The sequence below is a fragment of the Tiliqua scincoides genome, chromosome 3, assembly GCF_035046505.1.
Source record: "Tiliqua scincoides isolate rTilSci1 chromosome 3, rTilSci1.hap2, whole genome shotgun sequence".
NCBI classification, from domain to species: domain Eukaryota; kingdom Metazoa; phylum Chordata; class Lepidosauria; order Squamata; family Scincidae; genus Tiliqua; species Tiliqua scincoides.
Window position 1 is genome coordinate 3,107,812 of NC_089823.1, and position 18,046 is coordinate 3,125,857.

An 18,046-nucleotide genomic window follows, 5' to 3' on the forward strand; every position below is an offset into this window, starting at 1 on the left:
TAAACATTTAGCAAACCACAACACGCTTCTGATGTGGCTGCAGATAATTTTGTCCTTCATACCAAGTTTTAAGTATTCCTATTGTCAAATGACAGGCAGGACAGTGGGTAGCGCAAGGTCTAAAGGACCCCAAGCTACTCACCAGCAAGATAAAAGGATGATGGTCTTTCACAGTTCACTAAAGGGAGGAAGAGCAGGAAAAGATAAAAGCTTCCCAAAGGAAATTGGGTACATTTTCAGGCCCTCTGAAATGGAAGTGGAAACACACCAGTTCCAACAGCAGGCAGGAAGCCCTTTGAAAGGTCACTTTATGAGGCGGGCACCAAATGCAAGACTGGAACCACATTCCTCTCCCTCATTTGAGGGAAGAGGGGAATGTCACACACCTGTCAGATTTTTGCACTAAAGAAAAACATTTTGGAGAAGCTTTTGGAGTTTGTGTCCTGTTTATGGAAATTAAGAACATGAAGGAGTTCATCCCTAAGCCTTCTTCCACAGAGCAAAAGCTGGCCAGGAGACAGGCATGTTTGTTCTTCCATCAGAGGTGTTTGTACTCTTCAAAAAAGAAAGAAAGTGCCAAGTCTCTCTTCCCTTACCCAGCAACACTATAAGATGTGAATCAGAACCTGAGAGGGTTTTTAAACCCCAGGGGGCAAATGATTTGCCCCACATTTCTTTGGATGCCTTCTAGTCCATACAATTGGGCAGGACAGTCACTTCATAGCTTTCCTGTAATTTGCTGCTATATAAGGAGGGAAGTTTCTAATATGCAATAAAGAAAAAAACGTTTTGGCATTCAAAATGTTTCATTCAGATGTATGGACAACCTGGAAGGCATTAAGTTTTAAATAAAAACAAAAATAAATAAATACTTCATGTAAGTCAAGGATAAGGTCCATCAGGCATATCCCCTGCATGAGCCCCCTGAAACTTTCAGGGGACAGATCCAGGAGAAGGTCCTCATGGGCCTTGATCCCAGAATCCTGTGCAATCCAAGCAATTTCCTGCTATCCACATACATTCAGAGACAAATAAGGTACTTTGTTATGCCACTGAGCACAAGCTCCACTCAGCTGGAATCATAGATCCCTTCCCCTCAAATGCCTACCCAGGTGTATAAAAAACAGCATATTCCCCCCCTCCCCCATTCCTAGTGGTCTATCTGGGTCACTGGAACAGAAGCACCTGCACCCTCTTCCTAGAGGAAACCCAAGAAGAACACAAGGAAAAAGAAGAGGTCAGCATCAGAGAATAGTGCAAAGTTCATCTTACCAAGTTGCCCCAAATCAGCTTTTCTACTCTGCCCTGAGAGGAGCCCCCAGACTTGAAACTATACTTTGAAAGCAGACATGCAGCTCAGGCGTTTCACTCCATTTCTCTATAGGGCCAGGCTAAATAATGATTTGGGGGGTTTTCCAAATCTCAGAGGTCAACTTCCTAGTGGAATGAACCACATGAGATTCCATTTCTGAGCTGCAGCCAGGTCTCCCGTCACCTCTGCCTCAAAAGCACGTATGTGGCAATGTTGTATCCTGGATGCAACATCATCAAGATGCAAACTTGGAACCACCACAGGACGAACTGTCACTCGGGGGTTCAAAGGGGAGTCTGATGGGAGTGGGGCTGTACATGCTGCTCAGCATACAAACCTGGGGCTCCACTCCTCCCTGAGGCTCCCAGCCTACACAGCTGCTCCAGGCTGCCTCCTATATGCACACAACTGCCAGTTCTCTTCCGAGGGGTGGCCAGGGTTGGAATATATCTCACTGCTATGGGTTAAAAATGCCCCATGCTGCAGCCTGCCACCAATCCATGTGGCTATGGTTGCCAGCCTGTCTCCAGAAGAGCCTTGTCCCCCCGCTTTGCTTTCCTCCCTATCTGGAGGCTCATACTCTACTCAAGATATTCCAGAGAAACATACTCTTCTTGGCACAGCCACATTCAGCTACTCTAAAACAGTTTGTATCTTCCTGAACCAAAACGCCTACAGGCAGCTTCATTTCCTTGTCGCCAAATGACCCAGAAGGCAGGTGCTCCGAGGGCCAAAGCAGACACAGTGGGGGAGACCCAGATCAAATGTCCTCTTTGACACTTCAAAGTAGTTGCAGGGGGCTGCTGACTTGAGCAGGAAGAGGGTGCTTAACCCTTTCTCCCAAGCCATTTCTCTGATCTAAATCTACCCCCCCCCCCCCACACACACACTATTCGGTGACTTTGACTTTGATCAGGGAAATAATATGGGGCAGGAACTATTAAAAGTTATGTCTGTGATCAGATTAGGAGGCCCCCAAACAGCTGCTCTGAAGAAGACACTGTGGGGGTGGGGAATCTCCCATGTTATGTTGCTTTGGCCCCAAGGGGAGTCAAACAGCTTGCCACAATTGTCTCACTGTTAAGTAAACTTCAATAAGTATACAGCTAGATAAGGATACAATGCACAAAGAGCACCTTTCAGAACAGAACGAGATTTAAATATCTGGAACTTTTATGAGTACTAAACAACTTGGACTAAAGCTAGCAATCTTGAGTACTGAATTCTATTGATCAAACTCATAAAATTAAGACTCAACAGTACAGTCAATATATCTATACTCAAAGCAGCTACAAAGAAGCAGGACATTTTGTCAATACAACACAACCACACTTATGGCAACAAGATGGCTGGCCTGTTGCCACGGTCCGGTGAAAGTCAGATAATTCAGAAACCTGAAACTGGTAAACTACAGAATGGGACCTGAAAGTCACAAAGTTTTTATTTTAAGAGTTCTGGAAGTGGAGAGCAAGTTGGTGCCACCGATCAGCACCTGGTAAAGTTGCCAGAACCGGCCCAGCCCATTCCTGTTGGCTTTGGGGGGGAGGATCCCACAGGGATCCATAAAGCCATTTGGCAATCAGTTTGCCACTATGGAGAGAAAGCTGACTAAGAGACACTGCTTCCAGATAGGTACACTAGCTAAGGAACACAGATATACACACACATGGCCACACACATCTATGCCATTAATTCAAACAGGAGTCATCTTGGTTCCTTTGTGCCACGTGACTCAGTGCATTCACTTCTGTAACAGCCAAGGGCAGGAGGAGAGCTACATGGAGCGCCAGATCAGTCCATTCTTACTGGGCTCCAGAAAATTCTCGACCAGGGCACTGATGAGTTTCTGCAGGTCCTCTTCTAGGAAGGCCGTGTCACTGAAAAGACAGAGATGGCAGAGGTGAGGAAGATTCTCCCCACATAATCCAAAATGCTGACTTGCACTAAAAAAACCAAGAAGTGCCCCCCAGACATGTTCCTCACCCTCACCCCAAAACTTCTTTACTGTCAAGTAAAGCCTGAGTGCTCCATACTGCTTGTCTTAAAAAAAAATAAAAAAAAGAGCAAGAGAAGCCAGGAGTCGACTTTCTGCTCCTAGGCATGAAATGGTCTTTCTGGGGCTAGCGAGGCTGTGCAGATCTGAATGAGTAAGCCTCAGCCAACAGAAGACGACTCTTGCATCAAAAGTGAAAAGAGAGAGCAACAGACCAGAGTCAGGGTGGGTGAGAGGGCTGTTCAAAGGCTAAGAAACCCAGATTCAGACCCCTGCTCAGCCATTAAGCTCAGGAAGTGTACTTGGCCCATCTCTTTCTCCCCTCAGTCCAACTCACTTCCCAGTGAGAGTAAGGAGGGGGCAGAGGAGGGGATGAACTAACAAGTCAACCATGAGGTTCACCACCAGCTGCCTGACAACTTGGCTGGTGAGGGGGCTGGGCTGAGGGTAGGCTACAAACACATCTTTCTGCTCTCAAAAGTGATCAGTTGTTTCAAGCCAACCATCTGCCAGACCAGGCACAGAACTGACCAGGGCACAAGGATAGACACAGAACACTGCTTCCCACCTCTGCTCAGGGAGCGCACACATTTCTGCATAATATTTTATCTTTGGTTCAGTTCCACTTGTCCGGAGGGTGGCAACACAGCCGTTCTGAAAGGTGAAGGTGATCATCTGACTGCTTTTGCTCACAGGTAGCACCTGTTACAACAACAACAACAGCTTCTAGTGAAAACCTTATTTCTTGACTAAACAACTTCCTGAACTTTGTAAGAAAGAACCTGCTGAAAGGTGCTTAAATTCAGCAAAGAGCAGAGCATGCTGGTTAAATAACTGGCATGATGCCAGAGGAATTTGGTGTCAGCTACTCTTGAACCAGACTGGACTGCAGCTCTAACCTGGATGAGGCTGAAGCAATATGAGAGAGGTACCTAATTTTAAGGTCAGCCAATTTGTATATTCTAAACCAGCTTCTACGCTTGGTCTGGAAACATGCAACTGTGCATCATGTTACTCCTCGATGTGGCATTCTGAACAAAAGATGACTAAACATTTTTTGAACTACCCAACATCCCTTGATCTCTGGTCTCCCTGAGACCACCTTTCATAAAGGAGAGAAGCTCATGGCAGTTAGATCAAGATGGTGCTCTCTCTTCCCTTTCCTCAGGTACCAAGTCTACAATCTTTCATTTCCTCTGCTGAGCAGCTCTAATGAATCATCTGAAAACTCTGCAAATCTTCAATTTTGCTCAAAATCATTTTATTGCCTATTAAAAGACATTCAAGGTGAACAACAACATAAAATTAAAATAGATTCACCATCAAGTTAAAAATCAAACAGCAAACTAAAGCCAACAGCCATAGCGGCAAGTCAAAGCATTCATACTGAAGCTATCACAGCAACCTGCAACAGTTCCCCACCCAGCCCTTGCCACTCACCGACTTCTTATAAAGCTGGCTGCTGTCATACCCAGTGGTGACATCCCGGACGTGCAAAATACTGTAGGTGCCACAACAAGTTGGATAAGAACCAGGTGAATCAAAGTTCCGGAGCCTTTCAAATATTCTTTTGATAGTAGGGGGATCATAACACAGGAAATAGGAGGTTTTTGAAATGTGAAAGCCATACCTGCAGAGACAGGGGAAATGAGCTGCAAAGATCTCAATTTCTGGCACACAAATCCTACCACTAGAGGAACTATGCCCAGGTAAGCAGAGATTATAATCTGCCATCTCACTTGTTTTTAATGCAGTTATTTGCATGTACAGTATATCCATTCTCAGCACATGCGCACTCAAATGGTTACGGGCCAAAAGTCTTCTGTAGCTAATTCACTTCCTGGCTGTCATTCAGACACCCCAAACCAAAACATCACCATTATTATCCTGCTTTTCTGCTAAAAATGTCCAAAGTCACTTACAAAGCACACCAATCTAAAATACAGCAGAAAATTACAGGACAATAACAGCAACACTAAACTGACATGTCAATTTAAAAGTCAAGGGGGAAAAAAAGAGTGTTAAACATTCAAAACTTCTTGAAATCAAAACATCTTGGGTGCATGTCTAAAAGCAGAAAGAGAAGACTGATGGTCTTCATGGGCAGAGCATTCTAAACTTTGGGTTCCACCACCGAAAAGATCCCGCTACTTATATCCACTCCATCTAATCCAGGGGTGTCCAAACTTTTTGGCAGGAGGGCCACATCAACACTCTGACTCTGTGTCGGAGGCCAGGAAAAAAAAGAATTTACATTTCAAATTTGAATAAGTTTACATAAATGAATATATCAGAGATGGAACTTAGATGAATGAATGAAGGTCTTGCAATAGGTCAAGGCCTATAAAAGAACTTGCACAAAGCAAGACCAGCCTTTCCTTCACTGCTGCTGCTGCACCACAGACATGAAACAGCAAGCAGTGGAGGGAGCCTTCATCCCACAGCTCACGCAAGAGGTTGAACAGTTGCTCTTATGCTAAGAGCAGTTGTGTCAGGCCAGCATGGGCTCCAGCAAGTCTCCGGAGGGCCAGAAGCTCATTGGAGACTGGGGGTTCCCCGTGGGCCAGACTGGGAGTCCCTGAGGGCCACAAGTGGGGTTTGGACAACCCTGATCTAATCTGACACACCGGCAGGGCAAAGAGCAGGGCCTCTGATGCTGATCTCAGAGCTTGGGAAGATCATCTGGGAGAAAGTGGGTCTTGGGGGGGCCCTCTCCCAAGGACAGGAAAGGCAGTATGCCTGCTCTTTCCTATCCAACTCTCCTCCTTGCACATACCCCACCCCAACACTGATGCTACCTAGTTCATGGCCATACATCATCCTCAAAAGTGAAGCACAGGACATACGTTTTATAGATTTCCGCTAGCTGGTGTGCCAGCGTCTGGCTCTTGGTATCCAGATATGCAGCCATTTCAGCTATCACCACCGCCGCGCTTACGCCATCTTTGTCCAAGACAGAGGTACCACACATGAAGCCTGGGAACCAGAAAATTGTCCAGCAGCTTATTTTTGGACATTTTATCCATGTACCATTTAAGCCTAAACTTCTTACCTTATAATTACTGTACATTGTGAATAAATGCAAGTCAGAAAGTTAAGCCACATAACCAAGCAATGGGAAGCAATGGCCTGAAGGGAGTGGCCAGGGGCCAGGACTATCTACCATGTTTGTTGGTCAAGTTGAGGTCCAACGTTTTCAGGAAAATCTCTTTCTAGCTGACAGACACAGCCCAATTCTGAATGAATCTCTACTACAAGGCAGCTATGAAACGTCTGCTTAAGGTGAAAATAATACTTGTGAATGCATCATAAGACCTGAAAGTCAAACCTAAAAAATCCATCCATAGTTCCAAGCAGCAGCAGTGCCGCAAAAAGGGTAAGGCTGCATCCATTTTGGTGGAGCCCTCCAAGAATTCAGACACAGGTATCTACTTGGGCCAAGAGCTTCACTGAGAGAGAAATTTGGGAACGTTATACACAGAAGCAGCAAAGGTGGGTCTCCAAATGGGCCGCCTATCTGGAGTGAGCCGTATGAGCCAAAAGCATCCTTAACCCATTTCTGCCCAGCCCATAGGTGTGCACATTTGATCCCTGTTGTGTCTATGCAACGTTGGGCAGAAATGGCTTCATTCTTTCCTCATCCACCACCACTTAGAAAAGCTACCAGTAACTCAAGTTAAATGATGTTTGAAAAATAAAGCAAAAATTAGCACCTCAACTTCTGTAGCCCTACCAGAAAGAACAAGCTTTCATCATAGCTTGGGAGCCATTAACTAGAACATGTTCTATGCAAGACTCACTTGAAGTTAACACAAAAATGTGCTCTTATTCAGGCTCTGCTCATCTCAAGAGAAATACAAAGAAGATGGTTTCCTAGACAACACTGCCCTGGATGCTCAACTGCCAGCCTGCCTGTCTTTTTGAAGAGCCACATTCATTAATGCAGAGTTTTAAAATCATACAAAGTTTGGTTTCACCTGTGAAGAAGCATCAAGGCATCACTGAGCCCAAGACATGCTGCGCTTACCAATTGACTCTTCAAAGGCAAACAGGACTTCTTTGCCGTTGTCCAGGAGATCTTTAACTCTACTTCCAATCCATTTGAAGCCAGGGAGTGTATCCTAGAACAAGAAGGGAAGGCACTATCAGGTCAGAGCAGATCACTGTCATGCTACAAACCAAATATATGCAGATTTCAGCTATGCATTCACTTTGGGAGACTTTCTGCTCAAAAACTCTTTCAGGACCAACCCTGTATGGGTGTAGAACTGCAGCTGGGCACCTCAATCCTATGCACAAACAAATTCAGTGGGACCTACTTAGTAAATGGGCATCTTCTCACTACTCAAGTAACAGCATCTGTGTCCACCCTCACCGGCAAACCCTGCAGCCTTAGTTGACTGGAGTACCTGGACAAAAAGGGCCATTTACCATCCATTTGCCAGCACACGGCCAATGGAGCACAAGGCAAGCACACAGATAACCTCTCACATCCTGATCACAAGACACACGCCCCTCAAAATGCATTTCCCTTTAAAACCAGCAATGCAAAGAAGCATTGCAAAGAAGCAATGACGCAGACATGCTTTGAGAACAATTGCCTAGATAGAGATGATCAACTAACTCTGGGAAGGGAAGTGCTGCACAACTGTCAGAAAAAAACAGATTTGCTTGGAGAGAAGTTACAGCACTGCTCCAGAAGTCACAGTAGATGGCAGCAAAACTTGCAGAGATAAATTTTCTGTGGTTATCATCATTTTAGCTCTTGCAGTTGTTATACTGATTTTATAGATATCAGCATGAAATGCAGCTTTAGGGCAGATAGCAGCAAGGTAACAATTTGACTGTATAAACCAAAAGACAAAAATTTATTCTGCCCCAACACCCACTTGGACAGCTGGATCTGGCAGGTCTGATCATTCTCTCTGGTTTCACTCGCTTTAACCTGAGAAGCATTTGAACTTAGCATGTTAACTGAAAGTTAATGCTTTAGGAAGGATGGTTTTTCAAGGAAAAGGTCCTCATTCCTTCAACGTGTTCTTTAAATAGTTCTCTGGGATATCCCTAGAATTCCACCCCTTAGGCCTCAAACCCCCCCCCCCCCACACAAACACTTTCAACATGCCACCCCTCCCATACTCCACAAGGATAAAGGACATTTGGTTAAACCTCACAGAAAGAGGTCTGGACTTTACCAAATCAAATTGCAGCACTGACACCTCGACAGAGATCAGCACCACTGGTACTGTGTCTATAACAAAGGAAACATCCCAACACTGTGTGCCAGAACAGCTGAGACTGCCAGACCCTCAGAGGCCCTTACCTCAAAATGGAATCCTTCTTTAAGTGCAATGGCTTTCAGAATCTTGGAGGAGACTGTGGTGGCCAACATGTAAACATTCTTGATGACGGCATCTTTTGCGGAGTTTGCCTTCCAACAAGTAAACATCCACCACCCAAACAAAGCTGCCAGCTCATTGCCAGTGAAGACTTTCCAGCGGCCACTGAAGAATCAGATATCCAAAAGAAAGTTTGTGAGAATCCAAAACACAAAAGCAACTCAACATCATCTCTCCTGCAGCCAGGAAACAACATTCACTTGGTGAAAAGTCTCTTCTGTGTGCGAAAGCAGATGTATCCAAAGGCCAATGAGTCAACAAGAGCCTCTCAGGGGACCAACATGACTCTCCAACTGACAACCTGGGGCACCAGTTGAGCTTTCTGTTTTTCAAAATGATCCGAGTGACTCAGGCTGCTCTCCATCACTCCCGCCCGCATACAGTTGTGCATCAGTTCTTTTCCTATGGGTGGCTCTTGGACCCAGTCCTTTATCTTGACATAGTGGATCTTGTTTGCTCCTAGACTGGCCTGAGACAGGAAGTCACTGTGCAAATGTTACTGGCCTCAAAGGGATTTGGGGACTTTTTGATCTCTTCCAACCTTCTAAATTCTACAGCTGAAGTACATGAAGCAAGGAATTCTTTGGCGACATGTGTTTTTAATTTAAGATCATGGAAGAAACATGTCCTACCCACCTCTTTTTTATTTATTAGTATTATTTCTAAAGAGACTCAATTGCAAACAGATGGTTACAGAATGAGGACTGCGCCTAAAGGGTAATCCTCAGACTTGCCCGCCTTCCCCCTTCCCAGAGTTGCCAGGAAGGGCCTCTCACTTACTTCTCTTGCAGCTCTGCCACAGCTAGTCTGTCTGCATCAGGATCAGTTGCCACCACCACCCTGGCGCCTTCCTTCTCTGCAAGTCGCAGTGACAGTTCCTGAAAGAGGTCATTTATGCTTGTAATCATTTAAAGACAGGCAATCTTATTTGCCTACAGTCTGACTGACCACATTACTCAACATACTCACTAGCACAGTTTCTCCTTCTTCAGGGTTTGGACATTTCACAGTGGAGAAATCTGGATCAGGGTCTTTCTGCTCAGGAACTGGAATGGGAGGCTGGAAGCCAAAAGCTTGAAAAGCCAACTGTACATAGTCGTGTCCAACACCATGAAAGGCAGTATGGACAAATTTCAAGTTAGTCTTCATATTCAGCTCCCTATATATAAAGAGCATAATGGATTAATGAGGTCAATTATTTCCAAAAGGAGGTGCAACATCACATGAGATGGTGACACACCAAGGCACTGAGATTCTGTGGGCGAAGAATATCTCAGCACCAGAGGTTGCTCACAGCATCTCCCCAAACTGCAAAGTGAATTCAGCTTCTTCACAGTTCTCCCAAGTGAGGCGACAAATGCATAAGAACATAAGAACAGCCCCACTGGATCAGGCCAAAGGGGCCCCATCTAGCCCAGCTTCCTGTATCTCACAGCGGCCCACCGGATGCCTCAGGGAGCACACAAGACAACAAGAGACCCGTATCCTGTTGCCACCTCCTTCCACCTGGTATTCAGAGACAGACTATTTCTAAACTCAGGAGGTTGCACATACCCATCACGGCATGCAACCTGTGAGGGACTTCTCCTCCAGAAATGTGTCCAATTCCCTTTAAAAAGACATCCAGGTCAGATGCCATCACCACATCCTGTGGCAAGGAGTTCCATGACATGCTGGATAAAGAAATATTTTCTTTTGTCTGTCCTAACTCTCCCAACATTGAATTTTAGTGGCTGTCCCCTGGTTCTGGTGTTATGTGAGAGGGAAAAGAGCATTTCTTTATCCACTCTATCCTTCCTGTGAATAATTTGGTATGTCTCAATCATGTCCCCCCTCAGGCGCCTCTTTTCTAGACTGAAGAGCCCCAAACATTGTGGTCTTTCCTTGTAGGGCAGGTGCCCCAGCCCAGTAACCATTTTGGTTGCTCTCTTATGCACCTTTTCCGTTCCACTATATCCTTTATGAGATGTGGTGATCAGAACTGGACGCAATACTCCAGGTGTGGCCTTACCATCGATCTGATCAACGGCATTATAATATTAGCTGTCTTATTTTCAATACCTTTTCTAATGATCCCAAGCATGGAATTAGTGTACATCAGTAAGCTGAATGCTGGTTCGGTTGCCTGCCCTGCCCTGCCCCTAACCCTGCTTCTGGTGGGTTGCCTGCCTTTTACTGTTTTAAAAGCAAGGCATGGATCTTCAGTCATCACATTTTCTGAACAGTTTTTATCCTACAAACGGGGTGGTGCAAATAGAAAGCCCCTTTGTCTCAGTACTATTTTCCTGCTGAACTCCAAAGGACAACTGAACGCACCCACATGCCTGCCTCCTGTTTATTAGCTTCTGCCTGGCTTTGACATTAAGCCACACACCATATCCTGTGCCTTTCCAGCTTGGCACAGTCCTTTCTGGAAGTCTTCCAGACAGAAGTGATGCTTTAAGGAAACTGTGCCTACTTGGTTGGGCTTTCTCACCTATGGTAGGAAATCTTTTGCAAATCTTCCATGTAGCTTGCACAGATTTTCTGAAGTGGATCACGCACGAGAAGGCTGGTGTCTGCCAGGTTCTCATTCCAGGAGTCATTCCATGGCTCAGTGCATTCTTCTATGCACTTCAGGATCTCTTTATCATGAGGCGAGGTGATCTGAGCACCATTTTCCCAGTATACCTTTTATGAGAGCACAGAAGAATTAAGATGCCATTCACTCTAAACTCACTGGAAAGGATCTATAACCTAAAGTACTTCCGTGATGAAAATTCACCAATTTCCTCCCTTCCTTATCCTAAGAGAACCCTGAAATCAGTTTACACCCAAACAAGGGCTTAGTGAATACTTTGGGACCATCACTTGACAGGGAAAGGGGCCTCCTAAGAGAAGTCTAGCAGCACCTAGTGGTTAGTGCACACGAACCCCTTCCAACACCCTTGCCTTCCCTTTACTGAACCAGCAGCTGAACAAAGAAAAGCTTTGGCAGTTTGTATCTGCTGCCACCATCCCAGAGACAAGGTAAGGGGAAGGGTGGGGGGGGGCATCTGGGAGAAAACCCTCCCAGGAAAGCACTGAGTCCTAGGGGTTCTTATTTAAAATCATACCCACAATAGCATCCGAAGGGACATGAAAACCCAGTGAATTACCCATAAACATGGACCAGGCAGACAAAGGGTCAAAATGGAACCCAATTATTCAAAGGCCAAATGAGAAGGGAGTTAACAAAACGGGAAAAGAAAGGTACTGCAGGTAGTAAGAGCACAAGCACAGTGATGTAAAATGTCTGCGCTTGAATGCAAAAAAATAAATAAATCATCAAATGGATGCAGTGACCATTGACACCCAGCAGATGGAGCTGGGATGCTACTCAAAATCTCAATTGACCACCACCACCCAACCCAGCAACTGCTTAAACCAAGTTTGCACATGGGCTGGAATCGCTTAGCAGACAAAGCAACAAGAAGTTCCTCAATGCAATCCAGCTAGAGTAGGTTCCCAGCTTAAACCATCTACATTTCTCAAGGAATCCCCAGACACTGCCCTCACATGTGAGCAAGCACCAACAAACAGATCAACTCAGGCACCTGGCAGAGAACAACCCACACTCCCTGTGAGCTGGAAAAGAATCACCCCTGGTTTTGTGATATCATCAAGTAACCTGACTGAAAGAGTGGAATTCACCTGGTGTCTCCCACCCACTGAACCTGGATGGACAGGTCTGGCAGTTCATTTGCTAAGCACGTGCCAATCCTAGAGGGGGGGAGCGAGGTAGCCATTTCAGACAGGAAGAGACATTGAATCCACAAAGAATCATGGGGAGTAATGGAGTTTCCAAAAAGAAAAAGGCAGCTCAAAAAGGATGCTGCAGCAGCTTTTTAGGCTGGTAAACCAACCAAGGAGCTTAAAAGTCTCTAAAAAGACAGAAAAATAGGCCAAAAAAAAAAAAAAGAGGGAAAAACTGGGCATTCCTCATACTGCCATTCTGAGCAAAGCACACAGTCTCTTGTTAAGAGGATTAAACTCCTTCATCCCAGGAGGCATCAGTCTAGCTTGCCTCTTCAACTAACATGAGCCCAGACTGGGCATCCCTACCTTCCTAACAGAAGTCAGAAGCCCAGTAAGGATGCTGAGATGACCATGACCTGGCCAATGAGGTGGAGCGGTTCTATCAAAGAATCCTCAGTCACTGCACTCATATGTGAACAAAGAGTAGGTGTTAAGGTGAAGAACAGCCTTGGCTTCTAGACCACCAACCCTGACCAGCCCAGAGTCAGGAACCAGCTTCTCTCTTGGGGAGAGAACCGGAGAGGAACTATCACTGTATTAAATAAGATTAGGAATCAGGTGGATAAAGTCATGTCATGGGCAGGAGGTCTGGTCTAGAGGGTAGAGCCTCCATTTGCCTGAAGATAACATCCACAGGTCGCCAGTTCGAGGCCACCAGCACCTTGAAGCAGCTGGCAAGCTGAGCTGAGCTATTCCATCTGCTCTGAGCGTGGGAGGATGGAGGCCAGAATGTTGCGACCAGATCAGAAAGAAACATCTGAATGTTGTGGTTTCTTGAAAGACAGAAACCTTCTTTCAAATTGTAAAAATCCCTACAGGGATTTAAATTGCCTGCCTATGTAAACCGCCTTGAATAAAGTCTAAGGAGAAATCTGAGGACCAAGAAAGGCGGTATAGAAATACCTGTATTATTATGTCAGATTTATATTCATTGCAATGCTTGCCTTTTACTTAACTGCTCTATTTGTAAGAGCCACACCTAGGCCCTCCAGCATCTCCTTTGCACATGCCTGCTTGTGGTCACCTTTTACACCCTTTGTCTATTACTCTTCCTTCTCCTTTTTACCTTCACCTACCTAGCTGGGTTGATTCAGTATATTGCCTTGTTCCCATGACTGCTAACCCTATGCTGCTTTGCCCTTTTTTGTGGACTCCCTAGGAATCTGGGACTCTCACCATGCTATGGGTAAGGAGGATATTCAAGGCCACTGTCCTCTGACCATGCTCTTGGTGATGGTAGTGACTATCACTTTGCCCTGGAGTAAGAGCTCGCTGGGGGAAGAAGACAAGAATCATAGAGTAAGAACGGACCTCCAAGAGTCCAACTCCCTGCCAATGCAGACTGTACACAGCCACATCTCAGAGATAGCTATCCATCTATTAAAGACCTCCAATGAAGGACACATTCCAAGGCAGACTCTTCCATTGTCCAGCACTTCATACCATCAGGAAGTTTTCTGAACATTTAATCAAAATCTCCCCTGCTGAAATTTCAACTTGTATGACTTGGTCCTGCCCAGCAAAACACAAATCTACTCCATCTTCCACATGACAAGCCTTCAGATAATTATCAGGTCCCCTCTAAACCATCTCTTCTCCAAACTAAACATGCCAACTTCAACCTGTTCTTGTAGGACAGGGGTGCCCAAACCCTGGCCCAGGGGCCACTTGTGGCCCTTGGGGATTCCCAATCTGGCCCATGGGGAGCTCCCAGTCCCCAATGAGCCTCTGGCCCTCTGGAGACTTGCTGGAGCCCGCGCTGGCCCGATGCAACTGTTCTCAGCATGAGGGTGACTGTTCGATCTCTCACATAAGCTGTAGGATAAGCTTTTAATTGTTGACAGGCTGGCTGGCGTTCTTGCTTTTTATATGAAAACCCACGGGGTTTGTTTTGTTTTTAGCTTTTTAATCATTGTAAACTGTTTTTAACTGTTTTTCATGTTGTATTTTTAAATTGTTTGTTAGCCGCCTTGTGTGCCCGTTGGGCAAAAAGGCGGGATACAAATTAATAAAATAATAATAATAATAATAGGATGAGGGCTGCTTGCTGTTGACATCTGTGATGCAGCAGAGGCAGCGAAGGAAACACTTATAAATCATTCATATAAGTTCCATCTCTAATATATTCATTTATGTAAATTTATTCAAATTTTATTCCTGGCCCCCAACACAGTGTCAGAGAGATGATGTGGCCCTCCTGCCAAAAAGTCTGGACACCCCTGTTGTAGGACATGGTCTCCAACCATCTCACCATCCAAGTCACCCTTCTCTGGACCAATTTGTCAATACCTCTCTTAAACCGTGGTGCCCAGAACAGGACACAATATTCCAGGTGGGATCTGACTAAAACAGAATACAGAGGTACGATTATGTCTCTCGGTCTCAATACTATATGCCCTGCTGGATCAAGCCAAAGGGGACTCATCTAGTCCAGCTTTCAATATCTTATAGTGGCCCACCAGATGCCTCGGGGAGTACACAAACAACAAGAGACCTGCATCCTGGTGCCTTCCCCTGCATCGGGAATTCTGATGTAGCCTACTTCTAAAAGTAGAAGCAGACAAAAAGTAGAAGTTGACTGCCAGCTCACATTAACTTTTTGTCCACTAAAATGCCTTGATCTTTTTCACACGTACTACTGCTCAAGCAAGTATCCCAATTATATAAAAGTGCATCTGATTTTTCAAAGCTACCTTAAATACACTGTATGTGGTGTTGAATTTCCTTTCTGAGTATTACTGTCTTGTGAGAATGACATCTGTAGCATAAAAATACAGCTATTTCTAGCACTTTTTAGCAGGTAACTGTGCCATACCTTGTACCCATTGTCTTCTTTACGGTTGTGGGAAGCTGTGATCATCACACCAGCTACAGCTCCAAGTTGCTGAACTGCGTAGGGCTGCAAGACAAAGTCATGTTCATTACCAGCATCTCAGAATGTTCCCCTCAGTCTCAGGAAGAAGCAGTATCTGCTTCCTCTGATCATCTGTACAACCAAATGCAAAGAAAACATTCAAAACGCTGCATGCCAACTACAGTTTAAAATGTCCTGTTTTAAACCACAGGTTTGCAACATGAAGTGTGTTGACTAGACATGTCACTGATCATGTTGTCTGCCCTTGCGTTTTTGATATTATTAGTGCCAGTGGCAGTTCCCTCCTCATGCAAACAACAGCTTTGAGGACAGGATTTTCACCAGGACTGCATGTGGAAGGGCTGAACACTTGTTTCCACTGTCATGGTCCCAGTCCCAACTCTCCCCCTCTCTCCCAGTTGTCCTTAAGAAAGAGAGAGTTAGAAAATGAGGACAAACCATGCAATTCATGTCACATCTAGCTTAGACTTCAGCAATGCTGTTACACGTAACTGGCATTTCCAGGTATTTCCAAAGGCACGTTCTTAAACGTACAACTTCATCAACATCACTCACAATTTACTACTAGTATTTAAAAAGGCAGCTGGTAATAAGTGCAAAGTCTCATGAAATTCAAGGACTTCAGCAATATACAGGTAGATCAAAATTATGTAGGAACTGCAACATAAGAACAGCCCCACTGGATCAGGCCATAGGCCCATCTAGTCCAGCTTCCTGTATCTCACAGCGGCCCACCAAATGCCCCAGGGAGCACACCAGATAACAAGAGACCTCATCCCGGTGCCCTCCCTTGCATCTGGCATTCTGACATAGCCCATTTCTAAAATCAGGAGGTTGCGCATACACATCATGGCTTGTACCCCGTAATGGATTTTTCCTCCAGAAACTTGTCCAATCCCCTTTTAAAGGTGTCCAGGCCAGTCACCATCACCATATCCTGTGGCAAAGAGTTCCACAGACCAACCACACGCTGAGTAAAGAAATATTTTCTTTTGTCTGTTCTAACTCTCCCAACACTCAATTTTAGTGGATGTCCCCTGGTTCTGGTGTTATGTGAGAGTGTAAAGAGCATCTCCCTATCCACTCTGTCCATCCCCTGCATAATTTTGTATGTCTCAATCATGTCCCCCCTCAGGCGTCTCTTTTCTAGGCTGAAGAGGCCCAAACGCCATAGCCTTTCCTCATAAGGAAGGTGCCCCAGCCCCGTAATCATCTTAGTCGCTCTCTTTTGCACCTTTTCCATTTCCACTATGTCTTTTTTGAGATGTGGCGACCAGAACTGGACACAATACTCCAGGTGTGGCCTTACCATAGATTTGTACAACGGCATTATAATACTAGCCGTTTTGTTCTCAATACCTTTCCTAATGATTCCAAGCATAGAATTGGCCTTCTTCTGGGGACCTGGACCCACTGGACATGGGGAACTGGACCCAGAAATGGCAGTTACCTGGGCACTTGCCCCACTGGCCTTAAAATGTGCTCATACAGCCCTGCATTGCACCCAATAACTGCAATCCAAAGACGCCCTTGAGGCACACAAAAAGCAAAGTTTCTGTCAGCTTTGGTTCAAAGCCCTCACCCCTCACTTCTGTACTGTGCTGCAAGAGCTTTTAAAAGAACCTGGATGCAAAGGGCTTCCATCTGAAACACGAGTAGAACCAAAAGGCCTGCTGTGCATGCTAAGCTAACTATGGAACATGGGTTGAATTTTGTACTCTTGCAATTCTATTCATGCTTACCTGGCAGTAAGTCCCACTGAGTTTAATGGGACTTACTTCTGAACAGCCATGCATCCATAGGCTTGGAACGTCACGGACTCTGGAGATGCACCGCTACAAGTTGACCTAATTGCACAGTATAATTTGAGAAGAGTGGGGCACGCGTCCAGACAGTCTCAGAATGAAAACTGGACTTCTTTTGGAATGTGATTTGTGTAATTTCTGCTAGGCATAGAAATTACTGCTACTAGGATGTCCTGGAGTGGATCAGAAATAAGAGTCCTCAGCAGGCACATACTCAGCCATAAAAGATATTTGACTTGCAAAATATTGATGCAATTACAGACAAAAACCTTTCTGGGACAGAGGCTCATGCTGTCCACTCCTACCCAATCATAAAACTATGACAGAATCAACTGATCAAACAAAGGTTCAATTTTGCTCAAGTGACCAATTTCTTCCTAAAGTATCACATGCACCACTGCTCCACAACAACATTTACATGCTGGTTTCCTGATAAGAAAATGGATTATCTGCAACCAGACACAGCAACATATCTTGATGTTGCAGTGCCATTGAATTCAATAAGGTTTCACAGTGCGAATGTGGACCCAGTTTAGGACTAGTTTGCTATAAAACAAAATCATGAGAAAACTCACCACAAAAGGTGTGGGGACATATCTTGAGAACAAGTAGACAGGGATGCCCTTCGCAAGCAGGACTGCTGCTGTGAGCTTTGCAAGTCTATGGAAGACAATGAGTGATCAATTAATATTATCGTCTCTAGTTCTGAAGAACAAGCTCTCAGGATGAAGCCAGATAAAACATTTTACAACAGAAGGGCAGCCTCACAATGGGTTCACCCCACCATTTTATCCTCACAACAGCCTCTGTGCTCAGTCTAAACACATCATGCTTTTCCAGGGTTGAGCTTTGAAAAATTACAGTTCTGCAAGCCAAAGCAGGCTG

General features: G+C 45.2%; 1 protein-coding gene across 1 annotated transcript in view; it reads right to left on the reverse strand.

Annotated features, from left to right (window-relative positions):
* Window positions 1-1,189: 1,189 nt before the first annotated feature.
* The window catches only part of PGM2L1 (phosphoglucomutase 2 like 1), a 39,620-nt gene continuing 22,763 nt past the window's right edge, over window positions 1,190-18,046 (reverse strand). The window contains exons 4-14 of the mRNA XM_066621209.1: window positions 17,737-17,821; window positions 15,297-15,380; window positions 11,181-11,374; window positions 9,674-9,863; window positions 9,485-9,582; window positions 8,629-8,809; window positions 7,333-7,426; window positions 6,152-6,281; window positions 4,746-4,935; window positions 3,874-4,007; window positions 1,190-3,189 (exon numbers count right to left, since the gene is read on the reverse strand). Coding sequence (XP_066477306.1) covers window positions 3,087-3,189; window positions 3,874-4,007; window positions 4,746-4,935; window positions 6,152-6,281; window positions 7,333-7,426; window positions 8,629-8,809; window positions 9,485-9,582; window positions 9,674-9,863; window positions 11,181-11,374; window positions 15,297-15,380; window positions 17,737-17,821 — 1,483 coding nt within the window. The 3' untranslated portion in view covers window positions 1,190-3,086. The remainder of the gene's footprint in view (window positions 3,190-3,873; window positions 4,008-4,745; window positions 4,936-6,151; window positions 6,282-7,332; window positions 7,427-8,628; window positions 8,810-9,484; window positions 9,583-9,673; window positions 9,864-11,180; window positions 11,375-15,296; window positions 15,381-17,736; window positions 17,822-18,046) is intronic.